The sequence below is a fragment of the Chenopodium album genome, chromosome 4, assembly GCF_948465745.1.
Source record: "Chenopodium album chromosome 4, dcCheAlbu1.1, whole genome shotgun sequence".
Classification (NCBI taxonomy): Eukaryota; Viridiplantae; Streptophyta; class Magnoliopsida; order Caryophyllales; family Amaranthaceae; genus Chenopodium; species Chenopodium album.
In genome coordinates this window covers 10217970-10242788 of record NC_137837.1, presented here as the reverse complement: position 1 = coordinate 10242788, position 24819 = coordinate 10217970, and the positions used below count along the sequence as shown (strand labels likewise).

The 24819-nt window shown below is 31.8% G+C and overlaps 2 protein-coding genes and 1 pseudogene across 3 annotated transcripts; all 3 read left to right on the top strand.

Annotated features, from left to right (window-relative positions):
• The first annotated feature begins 974 nt into the window (after window positions 1-974).
• LOC145627623 (uncharacterized) lies at window positions 975-2257 on the top strand. The gene is made up of 3 exons (XM_081679988.1): window positions 975-1491; window positions 1552-2026; window positions 2083-2257. The coding sequence occupies exons 1-3, from the start codon at window positions 975-977 to the stop codon at window positions 2255-2257; spliced, it is 1167 nt and encodes a 388-aa protein (XP_081536114.1).
• A 5559-nt stretch (window positions 2258-7816) lies between these two features.
• On the top strand, window positions 7817-13734 carry LOC145626648 (double-stranded RNA-binding protein 2-like). The gene is made up of 4 exons (XM_081679115.1): window positions 7817-8100; window positions 9436-9695; window positions 10212-10431; window positions 12467-13734. The coding sequence occupies exons 2-4, from the start codon at window positions 9450-9452 to the stop codon at window positions 13585-13587; spliced, it is 1587 nt and encodes a 528-aa protein (XP_081535241.1). The 5' UTR covers window positions 7817-8100; window positions 9436-9449; the 3' UTR covers window positions 13588-13734.
• A 2334-nt stretch (window positions 13735-16068) lies between these two features.
• Window positions 16069-19995, top strand: LOC145626647 (purple acid phosphatase 3-like; annotated as a pseudogene). The gene is made up of 6 exons (XR_014111042.1): window positions 16069-16358; window positions 18173-18329; window positions 18975-19082; window positions 19183-19307; window positions 19520-19648; window positions 19924-19995. The product of XR_014111042.1 is annotated as a purple acid phosphatase 3-like (transcript).
• The last annotated feature ends 4824 nt before the right edge of the window (window positions 19996-24819 follow it).

Below are 24819 nucleotides of genomic sequence, written 5' to 3'. Positions count from 1 at the left end.
ACATAACAAGGCAATCTGAAAGTGAGATGGAGATGATGAAGTTGAGGTTCTAGAGAGAGAAAGAAGCTGAAAATGCTCAGCTAGAAAGGGAGAGAAAAGCACGAAAGCAAAGGAAAATCAACTTGGAATTGTTCAAGATACTTGAAGCAAAGCCATACTTATCAGAAGAGGATCAAAAACGAAGGAACAATTTAGTGAAGATATTATTCCCATCCAATTAATTTATTTCTTCAAAATGTAGTAGTGTTAGATTCTAGAATGATTAGTTTGTTGTTTAGTAACCGCTTTTGTACTTGAAGTTGTAATCATGTTGTTTAAGTTGTTATTTATTATCAATTAATGTGTAGTCATTATTTTGTTTTTAAATAGCTCTAATATAGTTGTACTATTATGTGATGTATGACTGTCATATTTAAATAGTTTACTATTCTTAAAAAGTTGTGCATTAATGGCATTACTGACATTGATGAGATGTAACAATAACAAAAATTGTGCATTGCTCACATGAACTTACGTATTTGTATTTTTCTGATAAATGATGGTGTATAATTTGATGTGATTGTTCACTGGAAAAACCAAAGACTTACTCTTCTGAAAAAGTGAAGCAATTATTGATTTTGATAAGTCATAAAAATGACCACACAACCTATTGATATGAAATCACATTGAAGCTTCTTTTCAGTACATTATTTTTTATGGTGAATGATAGCATTACAACAACACACTATTATTAAAGTTCGTACATTGTTCTATATATTTCTATATGTTTTAATTTGGTTTCACTCAACCAATAATCTATTAGCTCTCTCATCAAAGTAGCTTCCTTAGCTTTGAAAATGTCTGAGAGTTCTAATTCGTCCAACTCATCTTCTAACTCTTCCAATTCATCTGCCAACACAAATCAAAATTCCGATGATGACTACAACTGACGTTATGAGAGACGGAGGCAAGCAAATCGTCTTGTTGATCGAATGATGGATGAATTCATAATGAACAATCTAGTTGAATTCTTTCAAATGGTTAATCAAGTTCCAAGGGCACCAAGGACGCTGGTCGAAAGGGATCGTGAAGACGGACACAACCGTTTATGGAATGACTATTTTGCTGATCCTCCAGTGTTCCCTCCAAACTTGTTCCGTCGGAGATTTCGCATGAGAAAGCACGTCTTTCTCCGTATTGTGCATACTTTAGAAGAACGTCATCAGTTCTTTCAACAACGGCAAGATGCTACTGGTAAATTTGGAGCATCAGCATTGCAGAAATGCACCGCGGCTTTAAGATTACTTGCATATGGAACTGCTGCTGATTCCGTTGACGACTACTTACGGATTAGTGCATCTCTTGCGCGAGACTCCTTACAACATTTTGTTGAAGGAGTTGTCTCTTATTTTAGTGACGACTATCTGAGAAGACCTAATGAAGAGGATATGGCCAGACTCCTACGAGATGGAGAACGTCGAGGCTTTCCAAGGATGATGGGATCCATTGATTGTATGCATTGACGATGGAAGAATTGTCCTTTAAGATTGAAGGGCATATTTTCCGGGAGAGCTAATAAGCCCACTTTGATTTTAGAAGCTGTGGCATCACAAGACCTTTGGATCTGGCATGCTTTTTTCGAGATGCCAGGTAGGTGTAATGATATAAATGTTCTTGACAGGTCTCCATTATTTAATGATATATTCGAAGGTCGTGCACCTTCGGTTAACTATATCGTTAATGGCCACCAATACAATATGGGATATTATCTCAGTGATGGTATATATCCTACATGGGCGGCATTCATTCCCACAATATCCCTCCCCCAAAATGAAAAAGAGGGTCTTTTCGCCAAAAAGCAAGAAGGTCAGCGAAAGGATGTCGAACGTGCATTTGGAGTACTACAAGCTCGTTTTGCCATTGTGCGGCATCCTGCTCTGGCTCCTGATGTATCAATGCTTGGAAAAATTATGATAGCTTGCATCATCTTACACAACATGATCGTCGAGGATGAGCGAGATACATACGCAAGATATTATGATCCAAGGTATGATGATCCAAATTAAATGAATATGAGCAAGCTGAACCCCTGTCTTCAAGTAGAAGAAACTCTCAAGGACCATTTCAATTTAGCAACAGTAGTAACCGACCAGCTAATTTAGAGACTTACATGGCTAATAGAGCTCGAGTTCGTGATGAAGTTACCCATAGTGCCTTGAAGTCAGATTTAGTGGAACATTTATGGCTTAGATATGGGGAGTCTTATAATAGGCAGTAATGATGTATTATTAGGCATTTAAGAGTATTTTATTTAAGTAATTATGCTTAGTGTATGTTTTAGCTAATGCTAAATAATGTGTTCTAATCATGCATGTGTTATCGTACTATCGTGTATTATTATTAATTAACGAGCTTTTAAATTAAGTGTCCATGTATTTTACATTTGCGCTTCAATAATACATCATTGATTACAATTATTGTATAATTATATTTATCATTAAGCATTTTAAATTTTAATTATGTGCAACAATTATAGGAATTATTATGTTTTTAACAACAATTTTAATTATATGGTGAGATAGAAGAAAGAGAATATATGGTGGGGTATAGTAAAAGTAGGAGAGAGAAAATCATGACCAAAGTAATTTTGGGCAACCATTGGGAGTCTTTGGTCATGGTTGGTCATGTGAGTTGGTCATGGATGAGTGGAAAGAGAAAGAAATTATATAATAATCCATGACCAAATATTTTGGGTCATCCATTGGGTATGCTCTAATAGATCGATCCACTCTTGCCCTTTGTTTGCTCCATAAGGTTTGACAAGGGATTTTTTTTTAAAAAAAAAATATTTAGTTGAAACTTGAAAGGGATTGGCGAAAGGGGGAAATGGTGAATTTTAACGTAATAGTAGTGACTCTTGCGAGTGTAAAGTTGTAGTCCCCCACAACCAAAAGTAGTATGAAACAAACATTAAGGGACAGGCTAAAAAGGAAGTTGGACAATCATCAAGGTTGTCGTTTGATGTACTACGTAAATTGTTTTCTCATTTCCATTGTTTCGTTTGTGAAATGATGGAAAATAATTTTTCTAACTAGTTATTGGCCAGGGCGATGCCCCGATAAATCGTAAATTTATAATTGAATTTGATCAAAATTAATAAAAAAAGGATTAATGTTAAGCAATACAGATTATTAATGGGTAAAATATATACGGAGTAATTATCTACATGATCTTTCATTAATATATATTTAAAATTAGCATGTCAAATTTAAATTTGGAGATTATACATATGAAGAGTTTTTGATGAAATTAAACATTATTGTAGAGAATTAAAGTTATAGAATTAAATTTGGAGGTTATACATATGAAGAGTTTTTTTTTTTTTTTAATTAAATTATAGAGTTTTAATTAATGCCGATGGAATCAATTTATATTGGGGAAAGACGTGACACGTAGGATGCCACCTCACACACATGTGTCGCCTAGTCATGTTGTGGGAAGGGTGACACATGGCGTGACCATGTTGTTCCCTTGGGTTTTGATAATATTATAGATGGTTGAAATTACTCTCTCAATAACGTTAACATTTTCCTTTACAAAACAATAAAAACCAAGATTTCCACTCTCCTCGTTACCTCCTTTTTACATTCATCTCATCCATTCTCACATTTCTATCCTTTTTTTCAATTTCTCTATAGCTTTTTAGAAAACAAACAAATAAAATTTACTTCGACAATATTTTATGTCAAGCTATACATAGCCTAAAATGCATAAAGTATATTTAAACTCAAAGAACATATCGCTTAAACTCAGAGAATATGTTCAATTCTATTTCAAAATTTTAAAAAAATGAATCGGATTATGATAAATAAAAGTATAAAACATTCATCATAATCAAATGAACATCTTAACCTAATTATAACACGAAATTAGAAGAAAAATATGTTCAGTATACAAAATTAGAAATAAATGGAAAAATACCTTTCTCGGTTATCAATTTCATCTCTTTATAGACTTTGTTATTTGATCCATTGGAACGGCCTAAACGCCTTCACAATTGTTTTGAATTTCATAATTTGCAACTTCGTGTTAATTTGTAAAAGATTTTTCTTCTCTTGTATTATACTTCCTCCGTTTTCCTTTGGATCATCAACACTCGTGGTATAATTTTATACCACAGTGCAAATATTCATCCAAAAGTTGCAAAATTTTATTACCTTGGTGGCATAAAACTATACCATCAAATGGTATATACCATCCCATGGTAAAATTTTGCTTCGTTCCACGTGAAACATGAACCAACCAGGTCACGCCATGTGGCCTGGTTGTCATAGATCTTTTATTTATTTTTTTTTCAATTGCATTTTAAGAAAAAGTTATAAAGTCAAAAATTATGAAAAAATTACCGTTGTTCATAATTTTTCAAGACATACACATAGACACCCATATTGATATAGTTTTATATATTTTTGAAATTCACCTTTTCTACCTAAATTGCTTCAACATAAAACAAAATATAATTATAATTTAATTAAGTGTATAATTCATACATATAGGAGAGAGAAAGTGTGTTGGTAAACTTTTTTTATACTATGGGTGGGGTGATTTTTGGAGAAAGTATATTGTATTGTGGTACAGATGATGTGGAGGAGTGAGAAAGTGGTAGAGAGAGAAGGGTGGTATAAATTTTAATACCATGAGTGATGGTGGTCTTAGATGCAACACACCCTTTAGCGCGGTAATTAAGAAAGGTGGGGTTTACATGATATAATAAGCTTTAAAATAGAATGAGTGGTTGTTAGGAGTGTAATAGTGGGCCATGAGCTTTAAATAAGAGAAATATTACTCCCTCCGTCCCCGAATGATAGTCACTTTTGGGTGAAAATCATGGGAATTAAGGAGAAATAAATAAAGTACATGGGAACTAAAATCCAATCATTTGCAAAACAAAAAGAAGAGAGAGAAACTCATTGTCATTAAAAAGGGAGACAACTCATTTAATTAAGGCACAAGTATAAAGACAAATATGAGGGTATTTTGGGAAGCACATATAATACATCCAAAAAAATGAGGGTATATAGGTCATTTTGTGTTATTGTATGGGACCTAAAATTGTGAAATGTGACTAACATTTTGGGTGTCCAAAAATGAAAATAGTGACTATCATTCGGGGACGAAGGGAGTATGTTTTTCCCTAAAGTAACTTTCCTTTTATAATGTGTTGCAAGTATTGTGACATTTCTTTTTTAGAAAAGTGTTGCAAGTAAAAGAAAACAGATGAAGTATTTACCTATCTTAAAATTGCATTTTCTTTCTTCTTGAAATTCGAATCTTAATATATATATCAACTTATTGATTTTTTGAATAAGATATTATTAATCCCGTAGGGAAAAAAAACTAACATAATTCAATTAGTAATAAATGGTTCATTTTTACTAACAAATTAATTTTGTCATTTAGATTTATTTTATTTCCTTTTTTTATATAATGTTATTTGTTTATTTGAAAAATAAATGAATAATATAATTATAAGAGATATAAACTAAATCTTTCCTACCTCCCATAGATATTAACTTAAATTTTCTTAACATAAGCAGCTATACAATCGAATATTTGTTTTACTCGTTGTATTCACCAAATTTTAGACACAATAATAACTTACCTTGTATTTGACCCACCACTATATACATTTTTCCTAAGCAAATCACTGTGTCAAAAACAATTATGGAGTACATAATATCCATACAACCAATCAATAACTGATAGAATATACAACACAAATATGTAGATACTAGTTTTGTACCCGTGCGATGCCGGGTTGTTTATTGAATTTTAAGATAAATTTTTAATCTATATGTTAAATTTTAAAACATATCATTGATACAAAATTACTTAGGAATTGATGTGTTTTTGTGGTGATTTAAACTATATAGTAGGCATGTAATGACTAATAATAACATTGGTGAAAAACATTTCTTGACCCGTAACCTAAAATATTGACCCTGTCCGAAATGACTCTAGATTGTAAAGTATATTGTTTTAATTGATTAGAATACATTATAAATAATGGATGTGGTGCATTTTGAGCTAATTCCTTCGCTCCAAAAAAATACTATGATACAAAAAATAAATTTATATGATAATTTATGATTGTAATAATTTTTTTTTAAATAAAATTATAATTTAATTTGTACATATGAAATATTGATACTTTATGAAAATAAAACTCTAAATTAACAATTTTATCCTAAAATTCTATCCAAATTTGATTGAAAATAGAATTCTAAATTAATTTTTTTATCATACAAATTGAATTCTATATAACTCTATCCTACGTGGCGCGACACTTGGAGAAAATTTGGAGCGCCAAGTGTTGCTATCTCGTCGCCTGAGTAAAAGTTTAGCTTTATATATTAGTTATATGATATGATGATTTGGTAAATTTTTATACGAATGAAAGATATTTATTAATATTTTTAAGAATAAAAGACAAATTTCATCAACTACCCAATCATGTATGTAAATATATTTTTTTATGGATATGTATTCTTATACTATAATTATTTAAATTTTGAATATTAGCATTAAATTAGTAAGGAAATATGAAAAATTAATGGTTATAGAAAAATAATATTTTAAAAGTGTGCGAAATCTTTAATTATTATATATGCGTAAATTTTTGGCATAATTATTGTTAGGAAAATATTGTTTAACTCTTTTGTAAGAAAAAGTTACATTAGATATATATTTTTAATCTAAGTTAATTTAATTTCAATAAATTGTATTCCCCTCAAAAAAAATTTCAATAAATTGTATATTAACAATTCATAGACTCTACATTAATCTAAAATTAAGTTATTAGATATATATTTTTTTAATCAAAGTTAAACTAATTTATTCACCATGATTCTTTAAGAGGGGTATGGTCAAACAAGTGAATGTCATATTGAAGAACAATATATTAATCTTTCCATAATATGGCCTTGAAATGAAAAATATAAAGACATATATGTTATGACTATGGCTATTATTTATATAGATGATAATACAAAAAAAAATAAAATTGTATCTTATTTTATTATTTGAATACTATGATTTGAATTGAATATTTTAAGAATATTTTATTATTATTATTAATGTATTTTTTGAATATTGTATTTTTACCTTATCATGCTACCATTATATTTGTAGACTTTTTATTTATTTATTTGAGAAATAATATTTCTAGACTTTACTATAATAGATGTTCTTACCATTATGCTCGTATTATGTAATATGAAATACTTGTATAATTCTTTTCTTTGTTCATTATGTCACAATAATATTGCTAGACTTTACTATAATAGATGCTCTGACCATTTTCACGACCATCTATTATAGTAACTGATTACATTAGCCTTTCAAAATACGAAATATTTGTTTCCTTAATTATGTCACTTTAATCATATTGTTTCAAATTAGTTATTATTCTTTAACTTGACTATAAATAAAGATTGGAAAGACTTTATGGATTATTTGTAGTATTGGAAAGTATATATTTATTATAAAAAAATAAAATCAATATTTATGTTAGGAAATCATGAAAATCTTATACATGTATAGAAACTTGCTTTTATTGTTTGAAGTTTAACAAAAAATAATTATGCTTGAACATTTTAATAGTAATTATATAGATATATTTTATACTTAAGATAAGCTAATGAGAGAGTGACATTTGTCATCCTCACATTGAGGCGCTTGTCTTTTAGTATAATATATAGATATATAGATAGATTCGCAGACTGAGAGTAGAAATTCAAGGAAAAAAAAAAAGGAGAAAGACTTCGAAAAATAGAAGGGGCAAATAAAAGAAAAGCCCCAAAACAAAGTAGATGTTGCTATCAGAAGTTCCAAAAGTAAGAGTGAGTGTATGCTGCTTTGTGAAATTTGATACGAAAGTGAAAAATGTGAGAGTGAACGAGTGATGGGCTTACAAATAGAATGACGTACACTTTCAACAACCTCCAGCTGAAATTTAATTTTGATTTCTGGGTTAATCTCCTTTTTATTCTATTTAGCTTCATATTGCTGGCTTTTTTATAATCCAATTCAGTCTTAATCAGGAATTTCAATAATTTGAAGGTAACCCTTCTTGTCTTTTGCTAATTTGGTTTCTGGGTTTGTTTTAGAATTCTCTGTTGGTTCCTGTATTGATTGATCTGATTAATGTTGGGTTTAAAGATTGGTTTTTTTTTTTTTTCTTCTAATATGAACAATATGGGTGATTATTAATGTGTTTGGTTTGATTAAGAGTTTCAATGATGGTTATTTTTTGTGGGTTTTAGTCATTGATGATGAGCATTCAAGTACTGTGTTTATATTATATAAGTTGATTGTCTTAGTTTTGGTTTAAAATGTTGCTGATTTTACTTGTTTGATTAATTTTTCTGAGTATTAAAATGAAGAAAGTATATTTGATTTCTTAGCTATAATAATATGATGAGATTGAAATAAGGGGTAGAAATGGAGAGCTGCTTATGGAATGTACTGCTCATACTGTTTGCTGGAGGCTGGAGCTGTTTCATTGCTGTTTGTGTTATTTATTTGGGCGGTGGTGATTGTTATTTGTGTTATTGGAATATCTGAAATGAAATGTGCAAATAACATGTATAAAATTCTGATGGTTCTTGGTGTCGTATTAGTGGCTCGTCCTGAGTTCAGTTGTACATGGAATTCGCGGTTGGATACTGAATGTAACCCTCCTATGGCTGGTTGAACAAAGAAGACAGATACTTGTAGGGTTTATGGAGTATCCTATTGGAGAAAGTATAAGCTGCTATCGTTTAATTAGAATATTAGGAGTAAATGCTATATGGTTGAAAAAACTCCCAGATGTTTACATGAAATCTATCCCAGGGGTGTTTGTTGATAGTTTTGGTTAGGTATGTGTGTGAGTAGTATGAGGGGATGATTTTTGGTTAATCCTTATAGTTTTCAACCTCGTGAGAGGGATATAGAGAAACTTGCATTAAGGAAAAAACAAATTGAGGGAGAAAAGACCATCGAATCTATATCATGTAAGGCTCTTTCTCCTCTACCTCTCTGATGAGAGCTTCCAATTCTAAGGGTTGATCAATCATTCTGTGATGGGGAAAATGCCATTAAAGGAAATCATGAAGAATTTTGTCTCTTAAATGAAACTTTGTATTGATTTCCCTCGCCCCCAAGTTTTGTTGACCATTATTATTGGGGAAACGACATTAGGTTTATTTTGAGGGCATCTATTCCTATTTTGGTCTAGCTTAGTTCTTAATTGTTTGTCTGGAGCTACTGTCATGGGCCTTCAATTACCTTCTTTGAATCCTTCCCCATTTTGGTTCTTCTTTAATTCAGCTATCAGTATAACCCATATGAGATTCTATGGCTGTAATGTGTGACACTATGCTCATTGAATAGAGATCATTTGTATTTCCACAGCTCCAGATCTAGTTATGTATAAGAATCAATTGCAAGAGTTAGCTCAGCGTAGCTGTTTCAATCTGCCATCTTATGCCTGTATCCGTGAAGGACCAGATCATGCCCCACGTTTCAAGGCTTCTGTTAACTTCAACGGAGAGATATTTGATAGCCCAGCCTTCTTCTCTACTCTTAGGCAGGCTGAGCATGCAGCTGCAGAAGTAGCTTTAAACACACTGGCAGATAGAGGTCCATCTAAAACACTTGCCGCTAAAGTTTTGGTAAGTACCCATGTTTTATGGCTTTTTACCTTGATTGACTTCTTTGATTCCTTTCATCAGTTCATTCCTTCTTCTCCAAATATTGCATCGGAGATATATTCTTGACTTCAAAATTCTTGTGTAATAGTGTCTCTCGTGTAAGATATGTATTATTTTCTTTTAATAGACTATCTCCTTTGTAGTTCACTGCTGGATAATTTATCTCCCTTGTAGTTCACCGCTGGATAATTTTCTTTTATTATAACTTTTGTGACAGCCATTCATATGATTTTATGTATTGAAGAACAGGCTTTAATATAATTAAATGTAAAATATAAAGGTAGAGTCAATGGCATGTCATATTCCTTGGGCAACATGCCAACATGTCAGCTGCAGAGTATCGGCTGAAAATTTTTCTACAGGTCTTGCTTGTCTGCACATTATCATGGCTCCTGCTGACAGTTATTTTTAGTTGCACTCAGTGATTTGTGCAAGTATGTTGTCGACTTGAAGACACGTTGTATTATTCTGTAACAGGATGAAACTGGAGTTTATAAGAACTTGCTTCAAGAGACAGCTCATAGAGCTGGCCTAAACCTCCCTGCCTACACCACTATTCGTTCGGGGCCAGGACATGTTCCTGTTTTCTCATGCACAGTAGAGTTGGCAGGAATGACTTTCGTAGGAGAGCCAGCTAAAACCAAGAAACAAGCTCAGAAAAATGCAGCTATTGCTGCATGGTCTGCCTTGAAACAAAGTGTGTATGAATTCCTTCTTGTTCTGAATTCCTTGCATTTGGTCATTACTTAATCATTCATTACATAAAATCCTATTGGTTAAGTCGTTTAACTATGTTTTTCACTATTTCTTTCCTAGTAACTTTTGCTGAGATGTGATTCACTAGCAATTATGTTAGCATCCGCACTTTAATAAACATGCATATCTGATATCGCCTCCACTAGTGCCCTGAGATAGGGTAAAGAAGTTGGAAGCGTCAAAGTTCAAATTAATAGATAAAATGCTGCAAGAATAGGCTTATGACCTTTAATCCATACACATTTCTGATCTTTGTATCCAAGTTAACATAGCCTTTCACCATATAATAGAGGACAAGAAAAGCATTTTGTTTGTTATGGGGAATCTGTTCTGTTTTGAGAGCATTGTTATTCAGTTTGTTCTGCCATGTTGTCATTGGTAAGGATCGGAACATGTGGCACACTCGTCTCCTAGTGCAAGAAAGGTGACTTTGAAGATGTCTAAATGCATAATGGAGAGAATGCATAAATGAGAGGTTGTTTGGAATAGATTCACAGCAGAAATTGTTTGAATACTTCTAGGTAACTATTAAAAGAGATGTATCATGCCATTTCAAAAGAAAAAATTAAATAAATAAATAAAAATATAAAAAATACAACAACAAAGCCTTAGTCCCAAAATCATTTGGGGAAGAGAGAGAGAGAGATGTATTATGTACGTATATTGATTTTCCTGAATACATCTAAGCTACTTTTAAAATCGATTTATGTTGAATGGATTCAGCTCAATTAAAAGATAAAAAATTTGCTGACTATCATGCTAATGAAAGTTTATGCTGAATAATTCAGTATCCCTACAGAGAGGCTTTACTGATTTTATATTTGTAAATAATTGTGCAAAGCAACTCCATTTTCACACTAGTGAAAAAGTTAAAGTATAAATTATTTCCTGCCCTAGTGTCCACATACGGGTTGTATCCAAGAAGCACAAGGTGTATTAGACAGGGTAAACAGCTTCATACTAGGCAAATAGCTCAGATTCTAGTAACTGTGCTTTTTATTTCAATGTAACGAATTTCGACGAAACACAGGTAAAGAAAGGGGAGTAATTGTGAGTTTGTTACTATATTAAGGTATCTAGAATTGAGAGTAATTGTTGATGCATGTGTATCAGGAATTCAGTGTATGCATTAGCGTGATTTACACTTCCTGATTGATGAGATTTCCACTGTTCCTGTGATCCTGTCTATAGCTAGAAATGTGAGGTAGAGAAGAGGCTAGGCAACCTGAGAGGAACAGCCTCAAACCTTGTTGTGGAACTGGAATGCATTTGTGTAGACTATAAATGCTTTGATCTGCAAGTTAATGTTGTCCACAAGCAACCTTTAGTACATTCCTCTTCTCTATAGTTTGCTTAATGATATATCCTATTTCTTATAGTTGAAACTGTTAGAAGTTATGCTAGTTTTCTTTTATTGTGATAGTCATTCATTAGTAAGGTAATGAGAAGGCATTCATCACTAGTGTTTTTTTTATATCTTACTGTGATAATCATTCATTGGTAAGGTAAAGAGAAGCCTCGACAGCAAAAAAATGTGGTACGAAGAACAAGTTAAGAGATATATACAGAACTGTTTCAGTCCAAAAGAGGGTCATATTCTGACTTGAAGTATAGCTAATCAACAACTTATCTTCCACAATCATACCTGCAGTAATAATCAATTTCTGCATAACCACACATTGGTGTTTCATTAATTTTTTTGGGAATTGAGAGAGATGGAGAGTGAGAATGATTCCCTTCTACCTTATAATTTTGTCCTTAGTTCGACCTTTGAAGGAAGATTAGATAGGCGTTCTATTGTTGGAAAAGGTGGCAATCCTTACACCATTTTTATGATTTATTCTTTTATAGATCTATGGAAGTGTATAATTTTTTTAATAATTGGATAGGCATTTATTTTACAAAAAATATTGTGGATCCATTATCTTTAATCTACCCTGCCTTTATCTTGAATTTATTCATATTTGTTTATGCAGTGTCTCAATGCGGCTCAACTTCTTCTACCACTATTTCCGGAGGTCATGAAGAGCAGGAACAAGTAGTTGTTGCTCGATTTCTTGCTAGCCTAAACCCAGCAGAGCCAAGTAATTCCTCTCAAAGTATTCAGCAAAGAGGGCATCATAGGTTACCTGCATCTACAACCTTCAGAAGTCCGTTTCCATCAGCTCCAATCTCTTTTGGCGTTCGTTATCAAAACTGGACATCTTCAAATCTCCCTCCTGAAATGGCAAGTCATCATATGTGGCTGCAAGAACAGGCAGCAGAGCAACAGCGCCGTCTTATGGCACTTCCTATTCCTATCCAACCAGTTCCTACACCCACCCAAGTTGTCCCATGGATGCACTCTATGTTGCAGCCAAGTCATCATCAGTACTGCTTGACTGGGGAACAACAACCCATTCCTCTCTCCCCTGGAATCTCAATGTGTACAGTCAGGTCACCCGTCTACTTCTCGAACCACATAGTGCAGGATCCGATGAAAGCTAGGTCAATCGTGGCTATTCAAGAGATAAAAGAGGAAAAACCAGAAAATTCTTCTAAGCATTGTCCACCAGAGCCCTTAAAAGCTCCCATCCCCAACAGTAATAGTGCTGATGTGTTAAATGAAAACCTTCAAAAGGAAGCCAAACAGGACAGTTTAGCTCAAGCTAATAATGTCAGCTCAGCTTCAGTGGATGTCCCAGAAAACGGACTGCCCACATTTGAATCGTCAAGGCTGCCTAACATTAGATTTAGCCATGCTGCAACCTCAAACCACCCTGGATATACAGGAAAGGCTTTGCCAACAGCCTCACAAGGCGTTCCAGTGGGACCTACTCGTAGGAATGCTAGAACTCCGATTACTGCTCCACGAATGCAAAGTGGTGTGGGTTCATCTGTGAGACCTAGATTTGGAAGAATGCAAACTGGGGGTTTTCGATCACAGTTTACTGCACCTGCTGTACAAATCAGATCAGTTGTGCCGGTGTGTTCTGCTGCCCCACCTAGAAGAACGACAAGCTCCACTCAGAAGGAAGAATCAAGTGATGACACGAGGAATAATAGTACCGGTGATGTTTCCATTATTAAATCAAAGTTGGGAAACCTTGAAATATAGAATAGTGGCATATAACTTAGGTAGTATAGATTCATGTTAGAATTGCTATAAATTTTGCAGTTTCAAAATTGTAGGTATGTCGATGATTCACGATGAGACTGCAATTCAGATAAATAAAACAAATTGTTGCTCATTGTTTTGTTTCAATGTGACCTCCCATTTCAATAGTTATTTTTATGCACTGTGACCTTGCAAAACTTCTCTGTACTCGTTTACTCAAAAACCTACTCGAAATAAGACAGCTCGATATTCTTTCAAATTTTGCTTTTGCTCATTTGTGGCTTTTGCTCAATCACACAAATGAGCAAATCGCAATCGGTTTTGCTCTTATTACACAAATGAGAAGATTGCTGGATTTCTGGATAAGCCAGTTGAATGATGATTGTCTTATAACAAGTATCCAAAAATCCTCCATACTCAATAACTCAAAAACGTCAAGATTACAACATTATTGCATTTCCTTTAAATACTCATTTTATCCAAATCAAATAAGATGATGAATGAGTTACCATTATTAGTATATTCACAAGAATCTATACATAAAACATCCAAAAGAGTTCATATTTATGATTAATGGAACAAATAATATTCACAAGAATTTCACATGGGCAACTTAACTAGCCAACTATACTAACATACTTGTATCTTTCCAACTCCATGTGCTTCTATCTTCCAATTATATGTCGACAACGCATTGCCAATCTACTATTTTGTTTATTTATTTATTTTTAGGAAGCCAATCTACTATTTTTGCTATGTTTTTTACAATAATATTATCATATCTTTTCTATTTTAGAATTTATTTAGTGATGGTAGGATGCTTCCTCTTCCTCTTCGTTTGCTATTTTTGAAGAGATGTTTTCTTTGACGTGTGCTTATGGTCTTATGGATACACATTAACATAAAAAGATTTTTTTATTAATATATTATTTTATTTAATTTAATTAAAATCTTTCTATATTCAACTAAACTCGATAATAAAGTTATACATGCGTTATGCGTGGATGCTCTTCCTCTTTACGAGTCCGGCCTAGTCATATATGAAACATATTGTGACACGTACATAAATAGGTTCGATTGTTGTAATTTAAAAATAAGTTAAGACAATATAAACAATTAAAGTAAGATTTATTTTCAATATTTTTATGATAAGATGTACAATAATTATTCATTACAGTTTAATTTGTTGTATAAAAGATACTTTTAAATTTAAAAGAAAAAGTGCGTCTAAAGGTAACTTTTTTCATATGCTATCTTGCGTTCATATTAATTTATTAAGCCTTTCAAATGATAATAAGCATGAACAAATAAACAAATAAAAATTTCAACAAATAAATTAAGTAGCTTTATTTAGAAGAGAAGGGAGAAAACCATAGAGAGAACAAGTTAGCTTTTGCTTGACGTTTGAAATTATTATATGCCAAATAAATGCAAACCAAAAATAATTTTGCAAAATTATTTCTAGTCTTATTATCTGATGAGATCCACATCACTACATTATTCATACAATCATACGTAATCCGTCTAATCACCTTTTTTTGAATAACAAAAATATTTCATTAATTAAAAGTCATACGAAATCTACAATAGAGATTCGACGTTAACAAATACATAAGATATTGAATCAAATAAAATTTTTCTTCATAAAAACTACGATCGTCGAGTAGATCTTGCACTGCGGAGCATCTCCCGCTTATATCGCTGAAAATTACAGCCTTGTTGGAGAGACAATCTAACGATCCTTTGTAGCCGTGAAGATGTTTTCCTTCTGATTCATCTGTTCGTATTCGAAAACTTGATAACTTTTTCACCAACGAAATAATTGCACGACAATCCATTAGATCTGCTACCATGGATTCAAAACTAAGAAATTTCTCCCTCGAAAAGAGGAGATAAACCTTGTCTTTCGAAGGAGGTCGAAAAACCCTTGTCTTTCGAAGGAGATCGGAAACCCTTTCTTTCGAGGGAGAAAAGTTCCTCCCAAAAGGAGGAAGCATTATTATAAACCTAAAAAAACAATAAAGAAACAAGGATTGGGGCTTTCCACCGATTAAAATCGATGGAAGCCCCTTCAAAATTCAACAATGGAGGCTAGGGTGTCCACTCTTTATTAATCTATCAATTTATTAGATTTTTCTTAAAATATTTGTATTACGTACATATTACACACAAATAAGGTAAAAGATATTGTTAAAATCATAAATTATTGTTAAACTCGTGCATCGCACGAGCCTAATCTAGTAATAATAATAATAATAATAATATCTCCGTTAAATGTTATGTGCAACTTTAGAATATTTTATATCTCACAAACAATATCCCAAGTTGCACGTAACATTTAATGGGTAGTATAATTTTCCTATATCCTAATTAAATTTAATTGGGATTTTACAACACATGAAGCATGCAAAAGAAAAAAGAAAAACAAAAAAAAAAACATGCAAAACACTCACTCACTATAAAAGGAAAGACATGGCCCTTAAATCTCAACCAACCAGCTGAAGGAATCAAGGTCCCTTCTTTCTGCTTCTTTCTCTCTCCTATCATCTTAGAGAGAGAAACTAGCTTCATTTCTAGCCATGGCCACTTACAAATTCATCAACACAATACTAATCATACTTACTATATTAATGGTGTTTAATGGTCAATTAATTAATGCTAAGCTTCCCAAGTTTAAACATGCTACCAAACAAGATGGATCTCTTAGCTTGTTGGTTGTTGGTGATTGGGGAAGGAAAGGTGCTTATAATCAAACTCTTGTTGCTAATCAGGTAATTAACACTCTAATTAATTTGTGTTGATTTATTACTTTATCCTTCTATTAAAAGAACATAATATATAGTAGTTAGCTTGACAAGATTCGTCGTATAAATTAAAAGGATTATATATGTAGACAAATTAAGTTTAATAGCTTGGTCTTCTATTTTAATTCATAAAATGGAGTGTTACTTTAGTTAATCTAAAACCATTACTTCATCATATGTATGTATGTCTTAATAATTTACTTTATGTTAATTACTTAAATGTAGTTTAACATTCTGATTAGGTATGTACGTAAACTCGTAAATTATGAAAATTATAAAATGCTTTGTGTTATTTAATTCATATAAATTATAGTCGTGATAAAGTAAGAGAGAATGAAGAGAGTTGAACTTGGCTTACAACTTAGAAAAAAAATGGCCATGATTAACATTTTATTTTTAAAAAGGTGACTTGAGTGGATTTATGCTCTAAATATTCCCTTTAAATTTATTTCTAACTTTTTTAAGGCTTTTTTTTTTTTTTTTTTTTGTACATTTATTTATTTGGTTTTAATAAAAAAAAATAATGATAATAATAATAATGTTTGCAAACATAAGTGATGAAAAATGGGATAATTTGAGGATAATTGGATGAGATTCTTTGATGCTCTTAGATTGCTTAAGCGTAAGGGACAACTCAAATCATAACTTAACTTATTGTCCACATCATATAGCATATTCCATCATAATTAAGGAATAATAACACTAATTAATTAAACAATTTAATATGCTGAAATTAGAAGCTAGAATCATCCTCTTATGTCCAACACAAAACTTGTTTAAGAGAGAGAAAACAGTGTTTTTTTTTTGCTAATCATGCAATTACAGTTGTCAAGGTTGTATTTGTACTTTGTAGTAATACCTGAAAAAAAACAAAGTAAGTTGAAGTTGTTGAACTTGCCTTATATCGTGTTTCATATGTGTGTTATTTGGTTACTACTTACTAGCACTCGTGGTTTCAGACTTGGTTTTTCACATTCTCAAATTGGTTTCCACGCTTTATGCTCATGTTATATTTTTGTGATATCGTGTTTTAGTTTGTTGCATTTGTCTCTCAGAGATTATCCTTTGGCATACTCTTTTCGTCCCTAATTTTAATTTTCTTACATTAGCTATTTTTGTGCAATTACAAAAGATTAAAAAAATTAGACTATTTTGGATTGTTCTCATTTATTAAAGTAAGATGAACTGGACTGAACTGAATTTATTGGAGCTGAACTGAACTAAACATTTTATGAGAGAAGAAAATTAAGAACTGAACTTAACTTAACTTATTGGAGATTAACTAAACTGAAAATAAGCTAAAGAGAACAGGTCTTTAGTAGACTTGGCAAACAGGTTGTTTGAGTTGGGTATGGGTCGGGTTAGTTTGGGTTGGGTCAATCAATTTTGTGGTTGGGTTTGGATTAGGTCCATTCGGATATGGGTCGAGTCGGATCAATTTCGGATTGACGTTTTTCAGTCACGAGTCGAGTCAAAATTGTCTTATTTACTACTTAGGGCCTGTTCACATTTACTGAATTGAACTCACTAAACTGATTGGAACTGAGTTGAAATGAATATTTTATGAGATAAAGAAATTAGTAGTTGAACTGAAGTGGACTGAAATTAAGCTAAAGTGAACATGCCCTTAGTATATTTTTTATTGTGACAAGTAAAAAATACTCCATGTGATCTACTTCTTATTATTTGTAATAGTTGAGCTAAATGCTCCAATTTAATGACGTATAATATTATTATGGAGTGTTGAAAAAATCAATTAAATTAATTATTATCGTTGACAGATGGGCATAGTTGGGGAGAAATTGGATGTGGATTTCATTATATCAACAGGAGACAATTTCTACGACGATGGACTGACTGGTGTTCATGATCCTAATTTTGAAGAATCATTTTCAAACATTTATACTGCCCCTAGCTTACAAAAGCGTTGGTACAATGGTAAATTTTTTTTTTTTATTTATTTTCAAACTAAACACGTACAATTATTAACGATTTAAATTTAGAGAAGGACTAACGGACCATTGGTTGGCCTATCCCTCTTCCCTCTCGGAACTAGGATGAAAGGGTTCGATTCTATTAGAAGGGTTGTGAATAGACGAATTGTCGTAAGATGTATCTATAGGCTATAGTCTTAGCTTAGACAAGAGCTTACTTTAATGTATCTTATCACCAATTATAAGTTTAAGAGCAATACCCAGTCAATTGTCTTTCGTGTACCAATGGAGGGGTATATGTATATCAGTATATGCGTCTTTTCATGTACTGGTTGAGGGGTACATGTGTAATTTTCTCACCAAACAGTAAAAGCGAAAAGCAAACAGTAATTGGACAACTCACCAAAAGTACCGAATAAATAACCCTGTTTTTTCAATATATTTACAAAAATGTTATCAAATTAACAAAAATTCGTTTATCTGGCAGATTAACTTGTATTTTCCTTAAGTTTAAAGTACGAAAAAAATAGAAAAAAAAAAATAGAATATTGTTTTTTCTTTGGGATAAACAAACCTTAACAATTTTTATAGGATTTATATGTTTAATAAAATGTCATATGCTAAATATTTATTGTTGTTGGTATTTTAGTGCTTGGAAACCATGACTACAGAGGAGATGTTCTAGCACATTTAAGCCCAATTCTTAGAAAAAGAGACAGCAGATAGTTTTCCCTAAGATCTTATGTTGTCAAATCAGGTGAATAAATACCATATTCTAAAAGTCTTTTTGTTTGTGTAATTTACTACGAAACTTCAGAAATAAATTTTCTTAAAATTTGTTGTTTTTGGTTAAGCAGAGACTGTGGACTTCTTTTTTGTGGATACAACTCCATTTCAAGACAAATACTTTGTAGAAGACAAACATACATATGACTGGAGAGGTGTATTACCACGAAAACGATATCTTTCTAATCTTTTGCAGGTATTTATTCTATAAACTAGTAACGTAACAATTAAATCAAATTAGAGATACTACATAGTACGTACCCTAAATCATTACATAAAGATCTTAAAGTTAAGGGCTTTGAGATTTTCGTGATAGTCTAGTTAACATTAAGGGTTCAAGTCTAGGTCATCCTTAAGAAGTTGAATTTCCTTATTAGGCATAATGTTACATTGTTACTAATGTTACAGGATGTGGATGAGGCATTGAAGAAGTCTAGTGCCAAGTGGAAGTTTGTGATTGGTCATCATCCAGTATTTAGTGCTGGACATCATGGTAACACTGAGGAGCTTGTGGCTCAGCTTCTCCCAATACTAGAGGTAAAATTGTCTACTACTATAGTGTTATTAATTCCTATACAATCCAAATAAAGCGAATTAATACATGTAAGCAGTACATTTTAACCTAATTTAACCTTATTAGGTTGTGAATTGAGTACCTATAATTATAATTGTACCCGTGAAATAAATACTCCATAAATGACTAAATGTCACGCACCCTAGTTTATAATAACTTAAAACTTGTCTATCTCATCGAACTTTTTTTTTTGGGGTAAGAGTTTAACACATTAATTAAAAATTTAATGAATTCGCAGGAAAACAACGTTGATCTTTACATCAATGGGCATGACCATTGCTTGGAGCACATTAGTAGCCCAGACAGGTAATTTCCTATCTTAGTGCTTTTGTTTTACGTCGTTGTTTCTTGTTGGTGTATAAATAAGTATAATGATGAAATGTAGGGCCATAATTTTGACAACTATTGGGCTTCTCTCTTGCATCAAATACTAATAGATCTGTTATGAAGATAGTGGCCCCCAATACATATTATGTCCCACAATTTGATATTGACTAAACCTAATAATAATGACAATGAATGAATTAATAATTTAATATATAACCGCTCGATCCAATTCGAAATTTAGGAGCTTGTTTGGAATTTTTTTTGTTTCAGTTTTCTTTTTTTTTTTTTTTAATAAAAAACCAAAAACGGGAAAAAAAAAAAAAAAAAAAAAATTCAGGGTTCGTTTGGCATTGATGTGGTTTTCTGTTTTTTGGTTTTTTTTTTAAAAAATATATGATATGAGTCCCATAATAAATCAAAAATTATATAAACTTATTAAAATTATGATAATTTTGAAAACTGACAACAAAAAAGTGGAAACACCTTTTTCTTGTTTCCTATTTTTAGTTTTTGATTTAAAAAAAAAAAACAGGAAACTGAAAACCAAAATTGATGCCAAACACTTTTTTAAACACTTTTTTGTTGTCAGTTTTTAAAATATAATTATCATAACTTTAACAAGTTTAACTAATTTTTTATTCATATATCAAATTCTGTTTTTGACTTTTTTGTGGTGTGGATATTTAGACTGAAAATGGACTAGTGAGCTTGTTGGGTCGGGTTTGAGTTCAAATTTTGTTTTGCATACCACATTGTCCATATGGACCATATACGACGAATTAAAATTTACAAGAGAAATTTAATAAAGTACTAATGATGCTATTGTTCAATATGTAGTGAAATTGAGTTTTTGACTAGTGGAGGTGGCTCGAAGTCATGGAGGGGCGATGAAAAGGAATGGAATCCGGAGGAGTTGAAGTTGTATTATGATGGCCAAGGCTTTATGTCAATGCAAGTGACTCGAACTCGGGTCGATATAGCCTTCTTTGATATCTTTGGCAATACATTGCACAAATGGAGCAAAGCAAAACCCGGCTACTACACATATTAGCAACAAAGAACATCCCCATTTTGACTATCATAAAAAGATTAAGAAAATGTTAATGTAATTGATTGAAAATATTATTGAAGCATTGACACCAAATATGTCATATTGATTATTGAGGAGAATTAGTAGTTTAGTACATAGTTTCACCATCATCTAAATTGTCACCCTCGTTGATGTTGTTGTAAATGGTGTTATGAGATGTCATATTATGGTGTTTAATGTATTTAATATTAGTAGTCAATAATTTGATGTTTTACTTAATATTAATAAAGTTAATACCTTTGTAGCATGATCATTGTATTTTAAATGAAGTTTATATGACCCATGTTTTGGGATTGTACTTTATCTCCAATGAGTCCCAAATAAATTTCTTTTGCCTTCTTGAAAAGTTGAAATGAATGTATAGATCATAAATATGGTTAGAGATATTAACGTGTCCAATACACACTAGCTCATCTTCTCCAATCTTCATATATACCTCTTACGTTCAACCTTGGTCCTACATATCAGTCACTTGAAACTTGGAAGTAAAGGGTAAGAGATCCTCACCCTTAAGTATAGCAATTAAAAAGCTTCGATCTTGTGGCTTCAAGGTTATAAAGTAAATTCCAATCTCAACCAAATATCTCTTAATATCTAACTTAAGGGTCGGTTCACATTTACTTAATTCCAAATATCGCTTAATATCTAACTTAAGGGCCGGTTCACATTTACTTAATTTCAGTTCAGTTCAGCTCCAATCAGTTTAGTTTAGTTCAGCTCCAATCAGTTCAGTTCAGTTCCTAATTTTCCTATCTCATAAAATATTCAGTTCAGCTCCAATCAGTTCAGTTCAGTAAATTTGAACAGGCCCTAACCAAGCAACCTTGGTAGGATGAAGGGAAACCTACTAATGGATCTAAGTAATTTTGGAAAAGAGTGAGGTAGAGAGAAAGGTAAAAGAGAAGTCATGTTATAGGAAAGATATAGATATAGTTTATCAACTAAAAAGAAAAGTGATGTATCTAAATAAAAACATTCCTATGTAGAAAATGATGTATCTAAAATAAAGGGATGAAATATTATTTGTGTTTGAGGGTAGGCCGGTAGGGAATTTATCTAATTCTCCTCTTAATCTCAATCATTGACTTGTATGGTTGGGTTGATTGATGCCAAAACTGCATGCTATTCTTCTTTAATAAATATTATAGATCATAGATGATTAAAACTAGATGAAGCCCGTGCGATGCACGGTTTGTTTGAATTTTTTAAAATAATATTTTTACATATATATTTATGTGCTAAAAATTGTTAAATATTTAGATAAAATTCCTGATATTAAAAGATAATATTTTATATTTAATTAATTTAAACTGGATTATCTTATTCACCAATTTTGCTTACGTGTCAGTTCAATTATTTAATTCTAAAAGAAATTAATAATCTCATATTTAATTGGCTATCACTAAAATTTATTATCCTACGTGGCGCTCTGAAAAAATTAAATCTTACGTGGCTCTCTAAAAACTCGGGAAAAAACTCCCCTTTATATATATATATTTATATATATATATTAGATTACTACGTAATAATGTTTTCAAAATACTTTGGTACGAGTAGAATTTGTTTCAAATAAACAAGAAGAAGAGCTTGATGGGCTTTGCCCTAAGAGCTTGATGGGCTTTGCCCTTGAATTCAACTTACGTGGTTGAGTGTTATAGGGTTGGCCCATAACAATCTAAGGTTAGATGGCTGATATTTGGGGCCTTTGAGGACTTGAGGAAGCCTGCGTTTCAGTCAATGAGAACCTATAAAATTATATTTGTCGAATTAAAATTAATTTTAATAAATTTTAATTAATTTTACTAAATTTTAATTAATTTGACTGAACTGAAATTATTTTTGCTATACTGGAATTATTTTAACCGATTTTCATAATTCTTCTTTCAGATAACTGAATTTAATTGAACTGAACTTATTTTGTCTGAAATAAAATTATTATTACTGAACTTCACTTATTTATACTGAACTGAAATTATTTTTACTTAATATTATTTTTTTAAGGTGGAGTGAACAGGACCTAAGGTGTTAATTGTGTCATGCACCCGATGTATCAAAGTGCAAGTGTAGTAAATTAGCACAATACTATATCTTTATTCGTGCAGGAAAATATTAATTTTTGTTCTTTTGATTGATGAAGTAACTTAAGTTAACTTAAAAGATTCTTTTTACTCCATTAAGTTTGGCTTATATGTTGCATGATGGGTTTGCAATGTTATGTTTTGCTCTAACTCCTAATAGTTTAGTCATTTAATTCCAATATAGTGTCATTCAAAAATTCAAAATTGCTCCATATTATAGACAATTGAATAGATAAGTAAGGTGGCCAAAGGCTTCATATCAGGCATGATTACCATTCAGTGATTGTTTCCAAATATTATTTAATGGGATCAAAATAAAATCTATTTTTAAAAATTCTAATGGACTACAATTGAAAGGTAAAATTTAAAAGACCCAAAATTAAAAAAAAAAAAATTGTATTAAATTTCCAAATAATACAAATGCAATTGGTGGTAGAGGGATAAGTGGGTCGTTATTGGACAATCACCCTAAGCCAAACATTATTTCTACCTAAGCTAACCTAAGACAAGTCTAGGGCAAATAAAGGATCGTATCCACAGGAAAGGGGTATGAGTACACCGAGCTGAGAATATGAAACGGTTGTAATCTAGTTCGGTCACAAATTGGGGGTTAACTATTATGGGGACAAACACTAACGGGAATTGAGAATTGACACCAATTAAACCAATGGATTAATACAATAGGCAAGCATGAGCACAAATTGGGTGATAGAAAGGGGCACTCAACATTGTCTTCTTTCCAACACTAAGCATTCCTACACCAAGTTCAACTAACATGATAGGCCAACCAAGTCTCAATACTAACTTGGGTTTGTCTTTCGATCGGTCCAAGATAGCAGTAAGGTACAAATAATTGGGATTGTTCACCTAATTATCACAATTAAGACTACTACACCATCAAAACAAGGAATCGTAATAATCAAGATAAAATTTCGGTTTAATTATACAAGAAAAGGTTCACAACCAAACTTTATCTTTCAATGCAGGCATAGAAGTGAATATATGAGCAATAAGTGGTCATCCAATTACAAATGCAATTAACCAATTCTTTAACAATTAATCATCAAGCCAAAATAAACATGTAAGCACAAATATCAATTAACTCATGGCTTGGGTGGGTCTTCTCTCAACCCCTAGCTAATTAAGTACTCACTAATCATGGTGAAGAACAACATAGAAACAAGTCCTAATTTTAGCACTAATCTAACGGGTTAGTTGAAGGGATTGATAAGATGAAAGTAGATTGAACATGCGACAACAATTAAACAATATTAAGAGAGAAATAAATAATTCAAAGTAATTAAAAATATAAAATACAAAGAGTAAGAGATAGAGATTACTAAATAAAGCTTCAAGGTCGAGAAGAATTGTTGAAATTGAGAATACAAACTTCAATTAATCTACTTCAATGATTGAGTTTGAGATAAACTAAGCTAATTAATGAGAGTTTGGGCAAGTAACTAAGAGACAAGGGTCTAAGAAAAACGTAGGGAAGAAGATCAATAAAAATGAAGCCAAGCGAAGGGTCGTATTTATACACCCAAAAATTAAATTGTAAAATCCACCAAAAAAGACGAGTAAACGGAGCAGGAGCGGGCAGCCTCATGCACTCCTCCTTTGATGCGCGCCCGTTCCTCTT

Bases quoted from the DNA above. Each gene is read 5' to 3' on its own strand.
- LOC145627623 (XM_081679988.1), top strand. From the start codon at position 975: ATGGATGAATTCATAATGAACAATCTAGTTGAATTCTTTCAAATGGTT. The intron at 1,492-1,551 runs GTATGCATTGAC...TTTCCGGGAGAG, and splicing joins GATGATGGGATCCATTGATT to CTAATAAGCCCACTTTGATT. The intron at 2,027-2,082 runs GTATGATGATCC...GTCTTCAAGTAG, and splicing joins GCAAGATATTATGATCCAAG to AAGAAACTCTCAAGGACCAT.
- LOC145626648 (XM_081679115.1), top strand. From the start codon at position 9,450: ATGTATAAGAATCAATTGCAAGAGTTAGCTCAGCGTAGCTGTTTCAAT. The intron at 9,696-10,211 runs GTAAGTACCCAT...ATTCTGTAACAG, and splicing joins CACTTGCCGCTAAAGTTTTG to GATGAAACTGGAGTTTATAA. The intron at 10,432-12,466 runs GTGTGTATGAAT...TTGTTTATGCAG, and splicing joins ATGGTCTGCCTTGAAACAAA to TGTCTCAATGCGGCTCAACT.